Here is an 18,330-nt window from a genome sequence, read left to right as displayed (position 1 = left end):
TCACATTAAAGGCCTTTTTACCTCAGTTCCTTTTTCCTAAGGCATCATGTCTGGCTTTCAACAAAATTACAAGGCAAACTAAAAGGCAAAAACATAGTCTAAAGAGACAAGGCAAGCAACAGAACCAGACTCAGGACAAAGCCTTTGGAATTACCAGAATGGGGACAGAAGATAACTCTGATTGATATGTGAAGGCTTTAGTGGAAAATTAGCCAACATGCAAGAAACCAACACATAACGTAAGCAGAGAGAAGGCAACTCTAAGAATCAAAAGGAAATGTCAGAAATCCAAACAGATCAATAAATGTCTTTGATGAGCATATCAGCAGATTTGACACAGTCATGTGAGCTTGAAGATAAGTCAACATAAACTTGACAAACTGAAAAACAAAGAGAAAAAAGAATTAAAATAATGGAACAGAATATCCAAAAACTATGGGACAACTACTATAGGTATAATATACACATAACAGGAATACCAGAGCCAAAAAAAAAGAGGGAGAGAAAGGAACAGAAGAAATACTTCAAGTTCTAATGGCTGAGAATTTTCCAAATTTAATGATAGACCCAAACCACCAAACCAACATATCCACCTTGAATATTTACCAAAAGTTAAGGATAGGCTATTTACCTACAAGTATAATTACCAAAAAATTTGTACCTAGGTATACCATATTCAAACTGAAGAAAATCAAAGACAAAGAGTAAACATTTAAAGAATCCAGAGAGGAAAAAAAGACAAAACACTACTTATATATGAACAAGAATAAAAACTACATTGGCCTTCTTTTCAGAAACCATGCATGGAAGAAGAGAATAGAATCAAATACTTAAGTGTTGAAGAAACAAACCCATCAGCCACCAAGTCTCCACCCAGCAAAATTATCCTTGACTTTCTCATACTAAGAAAAATTGAGGGAAACCATTGCCAATGGATTTGCTTTGAGAAAAAATATTAAAAGAAGTTCTCCAGGGGGTGCCTGAGTGGCTCAGTCGGTTAAGCATGACTCTTGGTTCTGGCTCAGGTCATGAGCTTGCGGTCGTGAGATCAAGCCCTGCACCATGCTGAGTGTGGAGCCTACTTAAGATTCATTCTCTCCCTCTGTCCCTTCCCCCGGCTCCCACTCACACATGCATGCATGCACGCTCTCTCTTAAAAAAAAAAAAAAAAAAAAGGTCTTCAGAGGCAAATGGTAAACATGAAATAAAGGTCAGAAACTCAGAACTACATAAAGAAAGGTAGACATTTAGAAAAGGAATAAAAGTTATATAAAGTTATTATTAACTAGTCACATAGATAACTTTATAATTATAGCAAACAATGTATTGGTTGATTATTGCTTATGAATACATAAAATGAATGACAGCAATGTACTAAGTGACAAGAGGTAGGAATGAGGATACTGTTCACTAATTCAAAAAGATATATGCACCCCTATGTTTACTGCAGCATTATTAACAATAGTCAAGATATGGAAGCAGTCTAAGTGTCCATCAATGGACGAATGGATAAGGAAGACATGGTGTACATATATATACACACCGACATCCATGAATTATTACAGAGCCATAAAAAAGAATGATGTTATGTCATTTGAGACAATATGAATGGACCTAAAGTGTATTATGCTAAGTGAAATAAGTCAGACTGGGGAAGACAAATTTTATATGATTCCACTCATAAGTGGAATCTAAAACATAATAATAAATGAACGAACAAAAAACAGAATCAGACCTATAAATACAGAGAACAAACTGATGGTTGCCAGAAGGTAAGCATAAGTCACAGGAATAAAAGGCACATTGACTATAAGGAATATAGTCAATGATACTGTAATAGTGATGTATCAGGACAGATAGTACCCACCTTGTGGTGAACACAGCATAATGTATAACTTTGTCAAATCACTACATTGTATGCTTGAAACTGATGTAAAACTGTGTGCCAACGACACTCAATCAATCCATCAATCATTCATTCATTAAATGACATTGTAAAAAAAAAGAGAGAGAGAAAGAATACTGTTTACAGTGCCTGTACAATTAAGTAGTATAGTTGAAAGTAGATTTAAATTAGCTGTAAAGGGGCGCCTGGGTGGCTTAGTCGTTAAGCGTCTGCCTTCGGCTCAGGTCATGGTCCCAGGGTCCTGGGATCAAGCCCCACATCGGGCTCCCTGCTCAGCAGGAAGCCTGCTTCTCCCTCTCCCACTCCCCCTGCTTGTGTTCCCTCTCTCACTGTCTCTCTCTGTGTCAAATAAATAAATAAAATCTTTTAAAAATTTTAAAAATAAAAAAGTAAATTAGCTGTAAAGTATATTGCAGACTCTTGGGCAACCACTAAAAAATTAAAAAAATATAACTGATACGCTAGAAGAGGTAAAAAAAAAAAAAAAAAAGAAAGAAAAATCTAATTCTCCACCAAAACCAGAGAAAGCAGAAAAAGACAAAAAAGAACAAAGAACCATAATAACAAATAGAAAAGCTATAAATAAGATAAAAATTCATCCAAGTATATTGATAATCATTTTAAATGTGAATGGTCTAAATATACCAATTAAAGGAGACTATCAGAGTGAATAAAAAATAAGATCTGATTCTATGTTGTCTGAAATAAACCCACTTTAAATATGAAGCCACTGATAGTTTAAAAGTAACAGAACAGAGAAAGATATACCACGCTAACACTTAAAAACAAAAAGGAAAAGCCAGATAGGCATATTAATTTCAGATAGACTTTAGAGCAAAGAATATTATCAAGAATAAATAGGGGATTACATAATGATAAAGGGATCACTTATCCAATGAGACTTAATAATCCTCACTGTTCATGCACCTAACAACGGAGCATCAAAATACATAACGTAAAAGCTAACAGAACTGCAAGGAGAAACAGGCAAATGAATTATGGTAGTTGGACACTTCAACACCCCTCTATCAGTAACTGACAGGTCCAACAGGCAGAAAAACTAAGCAACATCAATCGTACCTAACTGACATTTGTAAAATACTTCATCAGCAGAATACATCAACGATAGAATACACATTCTTCTCAGGCTCACACAGAGCATTCACCAAGACAGACCACATTCTGGATCGTACAACACACCTTAACAGATTTAAAATAACAGGAGCACCTGGGTGGCTCAGTCAGTTAAGCGGCAGGCTCTTGGTTTTGGCTCAGGTCACAATCTCAAGGTCCTGGAATCAAGCCCCACGTCGGGCTCTGGGCTTAGCGGGGAGTCTGATTGAGGATTCTCTCTCTCCCTCTCCCTCTGCCCCCCTGCTCCCGCTGGAGCACTCTCTCACTCTCTCTTTTTCTCTCTCTAAAATAAATAATAAACCTTTAAAAAAATTTTTTAAATAACAGATATCAGGGGCAGCTGGGTGCCTCAGTTGGTTAAGTGTCTGACTCTTGATCTTAGCTCAGGTCTTGATCTCTGGGTCGTTAGTTCAAGCCCCGAGTTGGGCTCCATGCTGGGCCTGGAGCCTACTTAATTAAAAAACAAAAACAAAAACAAAACAGAAATCATATAATGTATGCTCTCAAACCACAATGAAGTTGAATTAAAAAACAGTAATAGAAAAATACCCAGAAAATCCCCAAATATGTAGAGATTAACAACATACTTCTAAATAATACATGGGTCAAAGAAGAAATCTCAAGAGAAATTTAAAATATTTTGAACTAAGTGAAAATGAACTAGTATTTTAGTAAAATGTGTGGAATCCACGAAAAGCAGTGCTTATTAGGAAGCTTACAGCATTGATACATATATCAGAAAAGAATGAACATCTTTAAAACAAGTAATCTAAGCTTCCATTTTAGGAAACCAGAAAAATGAGAACAAATTAAATCCAAAGCAAACAGAAGAAAAGAGATAATAAATACTAGAGCAGGAACCAAGAAACTGAAAACAGGAAATCAATAGAGAATATCAAGTTGGTTCTTTGAAAGATCAATAAAATTGATAAACCTGCAGCCAAGTTAACCAGGAAAAAAAAAAAGCAGCAGCACAAATTACTAATATCAGAAATAAAAGGAAGGCCATCATTACTGATCTCGTTAATGTTAAAAAGGATAATAAAGGGGCGCCTGGGTGGCTCAGTTGGTTAAGCGACTGCCTTCGGCTCAGGTCATGATCCCGGAGTCCCTGGATCAAGTCCCGCATCGGGCTCCCTGCTCAGCAGGGAGTCTGCTTCTCCCTCTGACCCTCCCCTCTCTCATGTGCTCTCTCTCATTCTCTCTCTCAAATAAATAAATAAAATCTTTAAAAAAAAAAAAAGGATAATAAAGGATTATGAAGAACTCTATATCCATAATCTACAGATGCAATGTAATCCCAATTAAAATCCCAGCAAGTTTATTCTGTGGATGTCAATAAATTAAAGTTTATACGGAAAGGCAAAAGACTCAGAAGAGCCAATAAAATACTGAAGAAGAAAAACAAACTCAGAAAATTGACACTCCCCAACTTCAAAATTTACTATAAAGTCACTGTAATAAAGACAGTGTGGTACTGGTCAAAGAACAGAGAGATCAATGGAGCAGAAGAGGGCCTAGAAACAGACCCACGCGAATACAGTCGCTCTTTCACAAAGGAGCAAAAGTAATTCAGTGGAAAAAAGGTATCTTTTCAACAAGTGGTGCTTGGAGAACTAGACATCCACATGCCAAAAACAAACAAAAACAATCTAGACACAGAACTTACACCTTTCACAAGAATTAACTCAAAATGTATCACAGACCTAAATGTAAAATGCAAAACCTTAAGACTTCTAGCATACAACACAGGAGAAAATCAAGGTGGCCCCAGATTTGGAAATGACTTTTTAGATAGCACTAAACACACTATCCAGAAACAAAAAGGTAGTGAGACTTCACTAAAATTTAGAATTTCTCCTTTGTGAAAGATAATGGTAAGAAAATGAAAAGAGAAACGGACAAAATTTTTGCAAAACAAATATCTGACATAGGACTCCCGTCTAATATACACAAATAATTTTTAAAACTCAACAATAAAACAACCCAATTAAAAAAAGGGCCAAAGAACTTAACAGACACCTCATCGAAGAAGATCTACAAATGGCAAATAAGCATGTGAAAATACTGTCTATATCATATGCCATTAAGGAATCAGAAATTAAAACAACGAGATACCACGACACACCTATTAGAATGGTTAAAATCCAGGGCACTGACACCACCAAATTCTGGTGAGGAGAAACAGAAAGAACTCTCATACATCACTTGAAGGAACACAAAATGGTAGAGCCACTTTGGGAGACATTTTGTCAGTTTCTTATTAAACGAACTATACTCTTACCATATGATCTAACAATTGTGTTCCTTGGTATTTATGCAAACGAGTTAAAAAACTGTAACCACACAAAAATCTGCACATGGATGTTTACAGCAGCTTTATTCATAAGTGCCCAAACTTGGAAGCCACCAAGATGCCCTTCAGTGGGAGAGCGGGTAAGTTAACTGTGGCACATCCAGACAATGGAGCGTTATTCAATAATACAAAGATATGTAAAAAAAAACAAATGAATAAAAAAACAAAAAGCAGATCAGACTTGCAAATACAGAGAACAAACTGATGGTTGCCAGAGGGAAGAGGAGTAGGAGATTCAGGCTTTCAGTTATGGAGTAAGTCATGGGAATAAAATGTACAGTATGGGGTGGGCGCCTGGGCGGCTCAGTCGGTTAAGCATCTGACTCTTGATTTTGGCTCAGGTCGTGAGATCGAGCCCCACATTGGGGCTCCACGCTCATCGTGGAGCCTGCTTAAGATTCTCTCTCCCTCTGCCCCTCCCGCCACCATACTCCCACTCTCTCTCTCTCTCAAAAAAAAAAAAAAAAGAGAAAAAGAAAAAAAAAGGTACAACACAGGGAATACAGTCCGTGATACCATAATAGCGTTGTATGGTGACAGAGGGTAGCTACACCTGTGGTGAGCATAGCATAAGGAAATCAGAAGTTTCATCACTACGTTGTACACCTGAAGCTAATATAACATTGTGTGTCAACTATACTAAAAAAAAATTTCTAAATAATAAAAAGATATGAGCCATCAAGCCAAGAAAAGACACAGAACCTTAAATCCACATCGCTAAGTAAAAGAAGACTTTCTATAAAGATTACATACTATAGGATTTCAACTATATGACATTCTGGAAAAAACGAAACTACAGACATAAAATTCCAATGGTTGCCTGGGGTTTGCAGGGAGGTAATAAGGGAGAGAGAGCAAAGTAAGTGGAGTGCAGAGGATATTTAGGGCAGTGAAACCATCCTGTAAGACATTACGCATTTGTTAAAACCCAGAGAATGTTACAACACGGAAGAAACTATGGACTACAGTTAATAATTTCTGGACACTGGCCCATCAATTTTAATAAATCACCACACTTAAGTCAGATGTTAATGACAGGGGAAACTGCTTTAAAAAATAAAGTCCGATAAAAACAAAAACAGGAGGGGAGAGTATACACACAAAACAACGGTTTTCAGCAAGATCAGTGGGGATCTTAGTACTGACAATTGCGTGTAACATACCAACATACCAAGTCAGAAACTCTGAGCCATTCTAGTTCTCTCACTATTTGTATCCCCGAGAATCAGGATTCTCAGCATGGAAGACACACAACAGACGTGTAATGTAGAAGGAAAAGCCTTTGCAGTCCTATATTTGAATCAGAACTCACTAGATATTTTATCTTTAAAAATATGGTTTTACAGAGAAAGACAGGTATCATATGATCTCACTGATATGAGGAATTCTTGATCGCAGGAAACAAACTGAGTGTTGTTGAAGTGGAGTGACTGGGTGATAGACACTGGGGAGGGTATGTGCTCTGGTAAGCGCTGTGAATTGTGCAAGACTGTTGAATCTCAGATCTGTACCTCTGAAACAAATAATGCAATATATGTTAAGAAAAAAAAAAAAGAAGAAGGTAGCAGGAGGGGAAGAATGAAGCGGGGGAAATCGGAGGGGTAGACGAACCATGAGAGACGATGGACTCTGAAAAACAAACAGGGTTCTAGAGGGGAGGGGGGTGGGAGGATGGGTTAGCCTGGTGGTGGGTATTGAAGAAGGCACATTCTGCATGGAGCACTGGTTGTTATGCACAAACAATGAATCACGGAACACTTCATCTAAAACTAATGATGTAATGCATGGTGATTAACATAAGAATAAAAATTAAAAAATAAAATTAAAAAATAGGCAAAAAACTTCAATAAACATTTTATAAACGAAAAAAAAAAATATGGTTTTAACTTAGCCCTATCCATTTAAAAAGTCCTAAAAAACACGAACGGCCCAGCAGTGAGGAGTACCCTAGAGCCCAGATTGGGGCTAATATTTATACTTCCCTCTAAGACAGACAAACAAAAACAGGGTTTCTGTTTTTGTTTTGTTTTTTAAGATTTTTTATTTATTTACTTGACAGAGAGAGAAAGAGAGCACAAGCAGGGGGAGCAGAAGGCAGAGGGAGAGGGAGAAGCAGGCTCCCCTCTGAGCAGGGAGCCTGATGAGGGGCTCAATCCCAGGACCCTGGGATCATGACCTGAGCTGAAGGCAGACGCTTAACCGACTGAGCCACCCAGGCACCCCAACAGGGTTTCTTAGAGGACTGGCTGATTCTAGGTCTGGGGCTGGAATTTAGACACATCGGGAACAGCCTGGTACTGCAGATGGCAAGGAAGCTGTCTGAAGACAGTCCTTCCAATGGAAAGACCAGGTCAAGTGGATGGGAGAACCAACTAGAAGAGGCTCCCACAGGCCAAAAATGAACAAGAGGAGTTTGAACAGTGACTGCACAACTATGGTGTGGAAGGAGGCAAACTCACTGGTTTAAGCAAAACTTCTGACACCTGTTTCCACACTCAGAGCTTCTCCTTTAATCAGTCTGGGGTGTGGCCTAAGCATTAGGAAGTTGAAAAGTTCCCTAGGTGGGTCTAATTTGCAGCCAAGTTGGCAAGCTAGTAGTAGAGAAGGTACTGACCGACAAACAAGGTACTTCTCAGAGACAGGCTTGAGGTGCAAACAAGCCTTCTGGGAAGAGGGCAACATACAGAACAAGCACCTGACCTGGCCAGCATGGGCTGCAAGATCTCACTACGCGTTAACAACATTCACCCTTTGCCTGTCGTAGAAGTTTCGAGAGTCTTGCCCATTTTGGTGATTCTTGCCTTCCATTTTTAAAAGTATGGAAGAGCACATTCCTGAACCAACAATTCCATTCCTGGGTCCATAACCTACAGAAATGATTATGTGTGTTCACCCAAAGACCTGGGTTCAGAGGTTCAAAGCAGCATCATTCATGACCGCCCTCATCTGGAAATGACCCAAATGTCTGGCCACAGGGGAGTGAAGGAATGAACTGAGGCAGAACTCACACGCTGGACCTAAAGCCAACTTTACAGCATGAATGAACCTCACATGATGCTAAGCAAGAGAATCAGATACTCAAGAGTGAGCACATATAATCCTCTTTTATTTAATGATGTATAAAAAGAGGCAAAACTATGTTTTCGGAGTCAGGACAGTGTGCATCCTTGAAGGGATAATGAGCGGGAGGTGCAAGGCTTCCCAGGCTGTTGGTTTAAAAATGTGTCACGCTGTATCGAGACATATACACTGATCCAAATGAACGCTTCAATAAAGTGTTTCTGAAGTGGATTTTTTTTTTTTTAAAGTATGTGTAAGGGGGCGCCTGGGTGGCTCAGTCGGTTAAGCGTCTGACTTTGGCTCAGGTCATGATCTCGCAGTGCCGGGATCGAGCCCCACGTCAGGCTCCACGCTCAGCGGAGAGTCTGCTTCTCCCTCTTCCTCTGCCCCTTCCCCCCACTCGTGCTTGCACTCTCTCTCTCTCAAATAAATAAATAAAATTTTTAGGGCGCCTGGGTGGCTCAGTTGGTTAAGCAACTGCCTTTGGCTCAGGTCACGATCCCAGAGTCCCGGGATCGAGTCCCGCATCGGGCTCCCTGCTCGGCGGGGAGCCTGCTTCTCCCTCTGACCCTCCCCCCTCTCATGTGCTCTCGCTCTCTCTCTCTCTCTCAAATAAATAAATAAATAAGATCTTTAAAAAATAAATAAATAAATAAAGTATGTGTAAGTGTTTGAGAAAGAAGGTTCCTGTTTCCTTGGCCCAGTCAGCATGGGCAGGTCAGCATCCCCAAATGCATTCCTACATCAATACAGAATTATTAGCCCACAGAGAGCAGGTACCACGGCTTCTAGAACAGGATTGGACTGTCAGTAGTCACTCTGTGTACGCTTGGTGAGTTAGCTGTTTCATCTTTGCAGGTACATGTGCCTGTCAAAAATGATGGTGACATGAGGCCAGACAGCGTAAGCTAAGAGCACAGTTTCTAAAGCCTGACTACCTGGGTTCAAATCCTGGCTCTATTCTTATTAGCTATGTGACTGGAAGCAAGTTAACTTTAGTTCAGCTCTAAACTGGATGATGAGGATGACAACAATCATGATGAAACTGTGGGTTTAAAAGAAATAATCAGTAAGGGGCGCCTGGGGGGGCTCAGTCGGTTAAGCGTCTGACTTTGGCTCAGGTCATGATCCCGGGGTCCTGGGATCGAGCCCCGTGTTGGGAATCCATGCTCAGCGGGGAGTCTGCTTGAGATTCTCTCTCTCTCCCTCTCTTGCTGCTCCTCCCTGCTTGGATGTGCTCTCTCAAAAATAAATAAATCTTTAAAAAAAATAATCCATAAGGAGAGCTTTAGTACAATAACCTGGCACATGGTAAGTAATGTATTTGTATAGTATGTATATATAGCATATTTTAATTATATTATCAATTATTTTGAAAGCTTCTGATAAAGGATGCACAATTGGAAGGATACAAATTTTTAATAGGTTAAACAGGTATCTTCCTCATAACCTGAGGGCTTAAATATTTACAGCTCTGAAAAAAACCACTTGACATATGAGTATCTGCAAAACAACCATTCATATGCTGTGGTTGCAAAGCATGTTACCAGTCTCTGGTCTGAGAGGCCAAGACCCCTTCCCAATTAGCTGGTGTGATGTGTGCCTTTCATTTGACTCACTTTAGCTGTAAAGTTATAAACTATTCTGAGTCCAGAGAAATAATTAACAGATATGAAGAGAAATATAGTAAATGAAAAGGTTCTTTATGAAGTACAGGTAGATTATAACTAAAGTTAACATTTCGTGTATTCAGGTTTATTCTAAGAACCAGTATTTCCCCAACAGAATCTCTCCAGCACCATACTTCACAGTGTTTTAAGCTAACGTTCTGTTTGAGGACAGAAAAAATGAATCCGTATACAGTAAAGAGATCTCACATCTGATCATTAAATTCAGTTAAAATTAATGGTTTTTCAGAAAACTGTAAGGAAAGGGGGAGGGTCACATTGACCAGATAAAAGAGTTGCTTCTAGTGTTTTCTTCAACCATTAAAATTCAGCAACAGCATGATAAACCTACGCTTCTAAGCTGGCAGGGCTGGCCGAATGACACGTTTTATTTGCCTAGTACAGTGTTTTTAAAGAATTCTGCAACTGAAGGCCTTGAGGTCAGGCCTGTGGCGCCAGTCAGCCCCGACAATCACCACTCCTTCACACCTGAACCAGCCCCTGTCGCACTTCAGGGGTGCAAACAACACGGTACAGTGTATGGAACAAAGTGTGGGCCACACTTGAGCGTGAACTCCCACTCCACCACTACCTATGTGGTGCTGGGGCTCCAGAGAACTTTCTGCTTCCCCAGCCGGTAGAACACGGACTATTATCATCTGCCCGGAAGGGTGATATTATAAAAGCATAAGCAACCTAAGCACTCACACGTAGATCATTCAACACCTCTCATGTAGATGCTATGAGCTGAACTGTGGCCCCCTAAACTTTGTATGCCGAAGCCCAACCCCCAGTGTCTCAGAATGTGCCCCCATGTGGAGACAAGACTTGTAACGAGATGAAGAAGTTAAAACGAGGCCATTCAAGTGAGCTGTAATCCAAACGACTGGTGTCCTTCTGAGAAGAGGGAAGTGGACACGCAGAGAAACACCACGGCCGTGGGTCCACAGGAGAAAGACCCCGTGAGGACACCGCCAGAGCCGAGGAGAAACCCAGCCCTGCAAACGCTGTGGTCTCGGACTCCCAGCCTCCAGCACTGTGAGACATAAATGCCTGTTCTTTAAGCCCCCCGGTCTGTGCTCTTTTGTATGGAAGCCCCTAGCAGACTAATAAAGCAGAGAATGTTACACCTTCCTGTGTCTTCCTGGTTTAACCAATACCTCAAATCCAAAATACCGTTTCACATTGTCAAGCAGCTCACCCTGGTGACATCTGCCCAAGGGGGGCCCTGCAGATTCCATTTCTCCCTCATGTTTCATGGGGCAAACACACTGATGGGTCTGCACCTCTCCATTCAGAAGCCCCTGGGCCTCCGGGCCTTGCTTTGGGCCGGCAAGGCGGTTATGAAACATGCCAATACTACAGATACTCCGGATCAGACAGAACCTAACAGAGGTGAGGTTTGTGGACTGTGAGTTTCATGCGTGAAGTACCATAAAAGGGGCATGAGGAGGCATGAGGAGAAAGGATGCAACTACCCAGGTAGCAGTGGACGATGGGGCAGGAGATGGTGTGTAGGCTCCCGAGGAAGCTGGGAGCAAAACACAGAGGCTCAACACTGACCCCTGCCGGCCAGGCACTTGATCTCCACAGACTGCTCCTCCGCCCCATCTTCATGCTCTTTTGCTTTAAAAAATAAAAAACCAACCTGCGCAAACTTGCTATTCAAGGAAGCAAAGGTGACGCAGAGAAATCATCTCTAGTTTTTGCTTGGTAACAGTGGATCTCATATACTAAGATCAAATTTCTTTGAACCAGGTTTATGTAAATTTATGGAAAGAAGAGGCAGGATATGGCTCTCGATTATTATCCATACCGATTCTAGCACTGATTATCACAATAAAGAGCTGACGATAATGGCAAAGCAGTGGGTGTTACGGTTTCTGACGATAAAAATCTAACCACCTCAGATTCATTAGACAGCTTACAGTTTTCTTAACGTAGCAACTACTACTTTATCAATGGACAATTAAAGATTCAATATGTAGGAAACTCCCAAAGAGACTTGGCTTGGATAGCACCCATCCTGGAAAAAAAATGATAATAAATTCAATAAACAGCTATTGGGAGGATATATGGTATTTTACTTATTAGTTGAAAAAATGGCTAACATTTTTAATGCCTGTCATTCTCAAAAGCCACAAGCACATCACAACCGAAATCCTATGAAATGCCCTGCTGCCTCCCCAGACACCTCCCACGTTGTCCAGGGCTCAGAATTTGCCAGGTGAGGCCACCGTTTTCCTCCTGGCCCTGTCACATCAGACATGCCCATCTAACTTCTTGGGAATTCTCAAGCAGGTGAGCAAAGAGGCACTGGGTGCCCAGATGTAATCAAACAGAGAGACAAGCAGGTGAAGGTCACCAGAAAAAGCACCATTACTGAGAATTCTAAAAACTAAAGAGACATGGTTTTCCATTTTTTACACACAGATAAAACAGATTTTTAAAATACCAGTAATAGTGCATATTAAGACTAATATGTCCCATGCTATTGAAAGTTTGTGTCCCCCCAAAATTCATATACTGACACCTAACACCCATCTGTGATGGGATTAGGAGGTGGGGGGCCTTTGGGAAGTAACTAGGTCATAAGGGTGGAGCCCTCGGGAATGAGATTAGTGTCCTTATAAAAGACACCTGAGAGAGGTCCCTTACCCCTTTCACCCTAGGAGGACTCTGAGGACACAGCGGTCTATGAGCCAGGAAGTAAATCCTCACCAAATACCAAACCTGCCTGTGCCTTGATCTTGGACTTCCAGCCTCCAGAAACGTAAGAAATAAATTTCTGTTGCTTGTAAGCCACCCAGCCTTGGTCCTGCTACAGGAGCCCAAGCGGACTGAGACAGGCCAGATTCCATACTAGCTACTTGACAGATGACAACTCACGGCAATTCTACAAGGTCTACTAATCTTACTACTCCCGTTTTATAGATGCATGAGGCACTGAGAAGTTAAGTGACTTGCCCAAGGTTACACAACTGGGGGGGATAAAAAGCTGCTTACCAAAAAAGAGGCCATGGCTGACATGTCCTATCATGGCTGAAATGTCAAAAGACTGAAAAATAGTAAAAGCTCGTTATTAGTTCAGTCACACCAAAAGGGGTCCCAATTATTCGTAAGTTATTTCTTGTCTGGGGGAGACATTTTCAGTGTTACACTGTCCTGAAATCAAAAATAGAATCCCGAACAGTTTGTAGCCTGCTCCTGCTGGTTGTAACAGGCCTTCCCTCTGGAGAGTTGGGGCGAGGTCTGCAAAAGAGTCCGAGGATATGTTCCTTCTCTGCTATGTTTTCTAGCCTAGCTCACCCCAACTCTTAACTGAGAGCTATCCTTCGTCAGTGAACTTTCTCCAAGCACTGGACAAGTGCACACCAGGCCCGGAAGAGCTACTGAAACCAGGCTGATGGGACGGTGGGTTAAAATTAGCACCTGGGGAGCTTCTCAGAGGAGGTGACCCAAGACTGGAGCCATGTGGATGGACAGGTCATTCCGTCCTTCAGCAAGTGCTAACTGCCAAGGGGTGGAGGAGGCTGGCTGGGGAGAAAAGGGAAAAGGGCTTCCCAGGCCAAGATCCCGCAGGTTGAAAAATACAAAGATGGGCATATCTGAGCAACTTAGAAAAATAAAAAAGGAAAGGTCTTATTAAAGATCACAGCTAACATGACATGGTCTTCCCAGCTCCTTTCTCTTTCCTCAGAGACAGCCTGCATTGATAAAAACTCCTAACAGGGTGACCACTTCCAGGTTTAACAGGGCTTTCGAAACAGCCCTTCCAGAAAACCCGTGATTATGTTGATTATTTTGCATGGTTCTTTAGCAAGACCACTGTCTCAAAGGCAGGTTATTTTTCTTTTTTATAATTTATCTGAAAGATACTTTAGTCTAACCTGGTGGGGGCGGGGGGGGGGAACCTGATAAAAGTTTGACCATCTAGAGGGCAATAAACGAAATGAAAAAAGTCTCCCTGGCTACTAATGGAATTCTCTGCTCCCACGGAAGCTGATTACAGGAGCCTTCAAAAGCAGCTTTATCACCCAGGTGAGGACAGCCACAGTGTGGCAGAGTTCCTCCATGAGATCTCTTCAATAAAGAGAACAAAATTGCTACCATTACTCTTAGAAGCATTAAGGAGAACGGGTGTGCAGATTTCATGCTGTGTGTGAGGAAAAAAAATAGGAAGGAAGATAAAATGAAGGGGTAATTTCAAAGAAACAGCAATCTAAATCTTTAAGAATCCTGGACAAAAGCGCCAAATGTTCTAGGATCTATTAAGCCACCAGAGAGGGCGCCTGGGTGGCTCAGTTGGTTAAGCAACTGCCTTCGGCTCAGGTCATGATCCTGGAGTCCCGGGATCGAGTCCCACGTCGGGCTCCCTGTTCGGCAGGGAGCCTGCTTCTCCCTCTGACCCTCCCCCTTCTCATGCTCTCTGTCTCTCATTCTCTCTCTCGCAAATAAATAAAATCTTAAAAAAAAAAAAAAAAGCCACCAGAGAAAACATCAACATAGGACAAAAAGGCCTGAGCCAGACGCATTAGCCATGCTCTCCTTGGTCCAGTCCATCGACTATGTCGGAACCAGTTACATCTGAGGCTTCCCCGGCTCTATCTGGATGTTCCTATCAGAGTTAACATTCAGTACGTGCTCACTCAGTACCAGGCTGTGCACTAAGTGCTAGACATGCTTCAGTGCCCTTAAGCACTGATCCAGTCCTAACAAGTGCGTACCTACATTTCCATGTGATGAAGAGGATTCGAGGCTCAGAAAGGTTAAGCGGCTTCTCTAAAGTACACAGCACTATGCACAAGATGGAGAATCTGAGTCCAGCCTATGCAACTCCAAGGCCCCACTGGTAAGCACTGCCTCTCAGAGAGGGATCTGACCGCATCGAGAATCTGGCTCAACGGAAAATTAGAATCTGTCTGATGTCTGTCTCCAGCCTATGAAGTTTTCCCCATCAGAAAGCTTTTGGTACCTGAACTCCCAAAAACATTTTTTCAAGGCCCTTTACTGTCTTCAAGGAAGTAAAGTGCTGCATTTATATGACACAATTCTCCGAAGCAAAAAGACAGATAGTTCATGTGCTTACAGTAAGAACAAAATTCCCATTCTTATTTTCAAAACTTAATTCTTATCTTTTGAGAAACTCAACAAAGTAAGGATAATGAAGGAAAACCTTGAGACACAATAACCATTCTCTGTCCACGCGAGTGAACTCTTCCCTGTGTTTAATCTTCATAGTAAGACACAAAACCTCATGAATACAGTTAAAACTTTACTAGTAAAGAAATAAGGGAATTCTTACGCTATAGTTTATGCAACTATGTCAAATATTTTAATATATAAATATATCCAGGAAGCATTATGTGCATCACCAATAAATGAATGGGGGAATGGGCTTCTGAAAGCATCCTGGAAACTTCCAGTCTCCATGAGACCAGACGTCAGGGAGTTTCGGCAGAAAGCAGCCACTCTTTGGGTCTGCACACACCACACACCACACACCACAGATGCTGGAGAAGGTCGAATCTCCAAATTCACTTCCACCGAACTCCCCAAGCAGTCTTGTTCTTCCTCAAGCTACTTCTCTGGGAGAACAGAAGAAAGATCTTGCTTTTCACCATCTACTACTACACCGGAAACATCTTTTTCAGGAAGCAAGTGGCTATCTTTTCTTCTTCAGTACAAGGCAAGGCTTCAAAGAGATAATGCAAGGGAACCAAAATAGCTATGCTGCTCTCCTTACTTACAAATATTACATAAAGAATCCTCTTCACAGCCAAGGGCTATGAAGTTCCCCTGCAGTGCTGAGGAACAGAGAGCCATGGGGCCAAAAGTACAGGGGAGCCAGGCCTCCTGCTTGTGCTCACCGTCCTTCATTATAGCAGAGCCCCCCATGCTCACCACGACCTAGGCAGAGCTGGGAAGGGGCAGTGCAAACACACATCCAGATCTGCAATGGCCAATTCAGTCCCAGACACAGCGGCTCTGTTGCTGTCACCAAGAAGCCATCACCACTTGAGAGAGGCCAACTCATCTCAAGAGGCTAAGATGCTAATGAGTACAAAAGCTAAAGCTCAGTGGCAGGAATCTTCCTGAGAGTTACCAAATGCAGACTGTCTATGACTTCTCATCCCCTGTCGTTTCGCAGAGATGTATCAAGAGCCCCAACCCTGGGCACCTGGGTGGCTCAGATGGTTAAGCGTCTGCCTTCAGCTCAGGTCATGATCCCAGGGTCCTGGGATCGAGTCCCACATCGGGCTCCCTGCTCAGCGGGGAGCCTGCTTCTCCCTCTGCCTCTCTCTCTCTCTCTCTCTCATGAATAAATAAATAAAATCTTAAAAAAAAAAAATAAAGCTTTATTTAAAAAAAAAATACGTATCTTTAAAAAAAAAAAAAAAAAAAAGAGCCCCAACCCCAACCTGTCCTGGGCACAAACCATGGGTTCACAGTAAATTTGACTCTGCTCTCTCCATACCTAACGAGCAATGCATCATCTTTTAGGGTCTCCTGGACATCTCCCCTCCTTCTCCAATGTCACGTCCCGGTCTGGATCTCATCAAACCTCAGGCCTAATCCATCAGGCTCTCCTTCATCCATCCAACATTTTGGAGCACCTACTGTGTTCCAGGCACTATAAAGAAGGCAAATATGAGTAATGCACAGCAATATTCTCCCCACTCTCCGATGTGGACGAGAGACATCTAGATTAAGAACACATCACAATCTCGTATAACAATAGCCATGAAGCAAGGCATATCCACCTTCAGAGAGGGGATGATTGTTAGCTTGACACCGACAGAGAAGGCTTCACAAAGGGTATGGTGTCTGGGCTGACTCCTGACAGATAAGTGAGAGGATGTGGGGGGAAGAGGAGAGGAAGGATACGATACTTCTAAGGCACAAGGACCTGAAAGAGTGTGTCCTGGTTCAAGGAGGGCAATTCGTTCAGCATGGCGGGGACGACAAAGGCATGGAAGGGAGGTTTGGGTCAGATTCAGAAAGGCTTTGCATGTCACGCCAAAGAACTTGGGGCCTTACTGTTGGTAATGAACAACCAGAAGCGTTTAAGGGAGAAGGTCCAAACTGAAGCCACATTCGGCCTGAAGACGTGTTTTATTTCACCTATAAAGTATGTTTAAAATATCGGAATTAGTTGCCAACATCTAAAAATTAGGAAATTTCATGTCAAAATCTGAACTCTTGTCTTCTTAACAACAACTACGGCAACACTAGGCCAACATCCCCAGGTGGTGACAGTTGTTTGGATGTGAGGAGCAGATGTAGCAGCCATCCCTCTTCTGACAGGATACTTTTTATGAAGTTCATGACCACCCTGACCTTGGCCCCAAAAGATATCTGAGCTGCAATCTCTGGTTTAAAGGAGAGAGTTACACGGTAAGATATGTTGCAGAAAAATAACACTAGAAAGCAATACAGTGAGTAAACCACAGGGTCAGCAAAACTGGAGGCAAGAGGCCAAGCACAAGGAGGAGGAGGTAACAAACGCCTCAACTAAGGAGAAAAAAAGAGCCAGAAAAGGGTAAGGAGCCAAGAAAGGTTTAACATACTCCAGGCATAAGAACAGTTATCACAGAACTTTTGTGTGGCAATTGTTGAAGGGTCGAAGACTATATGAGGAGAAAGGAGGCATAATTCAAAAGTGATTTTCAATAAAAATAAAGTGGGTTTTAAGTAAACTATGTGGGAAATCCACCCAAATGCCAACAATTCGCATAGACAACGGTGAGGTCCAGCAACAACGGTCTGTGATTCTTACCCTGGACTCTCAGGTTCGTCCTCCAGTCGGGACGGAACGTACCCTGATTGCTAACTTTCTGAGCTAAGCTCTCTCGACAGGTGATGCTTACAAGCAGGGCGTGACGGTGTGAATCATTACCACCTCTCATACCGCGGCCGGCAGCTCCTTGGAAAACTTAAAAACCCTCCCGGTGCTGCAAGGGGAAGGCCCAGCCCCAGAACTTACACAAGCCGTTGACATCCAGCATGTTGGAGATGCCCCGGTCACTCATGTCCACTTCCGGCTGGTTCTTCTCCCGGCTCTCCTCCACCAACTTTTTCAGAGACTTGGACATATTCTGTACAAACGACAACAACGAAGCACGTAGGCGACGGCCGGGGGGGTGGGGGGGAGGTGCAGGGATAGAAAGGGGAGACGCCCCGGGCTGGCACTGTCCAGTTTTCCC

The 18,330-nt window shown here is 42.3% G+C and overlaps 1 protein-coding gene across 4 annotated transcripts in view; it reads right to left on the bottom strand.

Moving 5' to 3' along the window:
* Positions 1-18,330, bottom strand: part of RSU1 (Ras suppressor protein 1) — a 246,163-nt gene that overhangs the window by 227,578 nt on the left and 255 nt on the right. For 3 of the 4 annotated variants that reach the window (XM_035021558.1, XM_035021554.1, XM_035021555.1), the window contains exon 2: positions 18,111-18,222. In XM_035021558.1, the coding sequence (XP_034877449.1) occupies positions 18,111-18,219 (109 nt within the window). In that variant the 5' untranslated portion in view covers positions 18,220-18,222. Of the gene's footprint in view, positions 1-16,601; positions 16,728-18,110; positions 18,223-18,330 lie in introns of those variants that run through there. The other variant, XM_035021557.1, reaches the window with a different exon arrangement.

Source organism: Mirounga leonina, unplaced genomic scaffold (genome assembly GCF_011800145.1).
Source record: "Mirounga leonina isolate KUSES-001 unplaced genomic scaffold, KU_Mleo_1.0 Mir_175, whole genome shotgun sequence".
Classification (NCBI taxonomy): Eukaryota; Metazoa; Chordata; class Mammalia; order Carnivora; family Phocidae; genus Mirounga; species Mirounga leonina.
The sequence above is the reverse complement of the archived record's forward strand: the minus strand, read 5'-3'. Positions and strand labels throughout refer to the sequence as shown.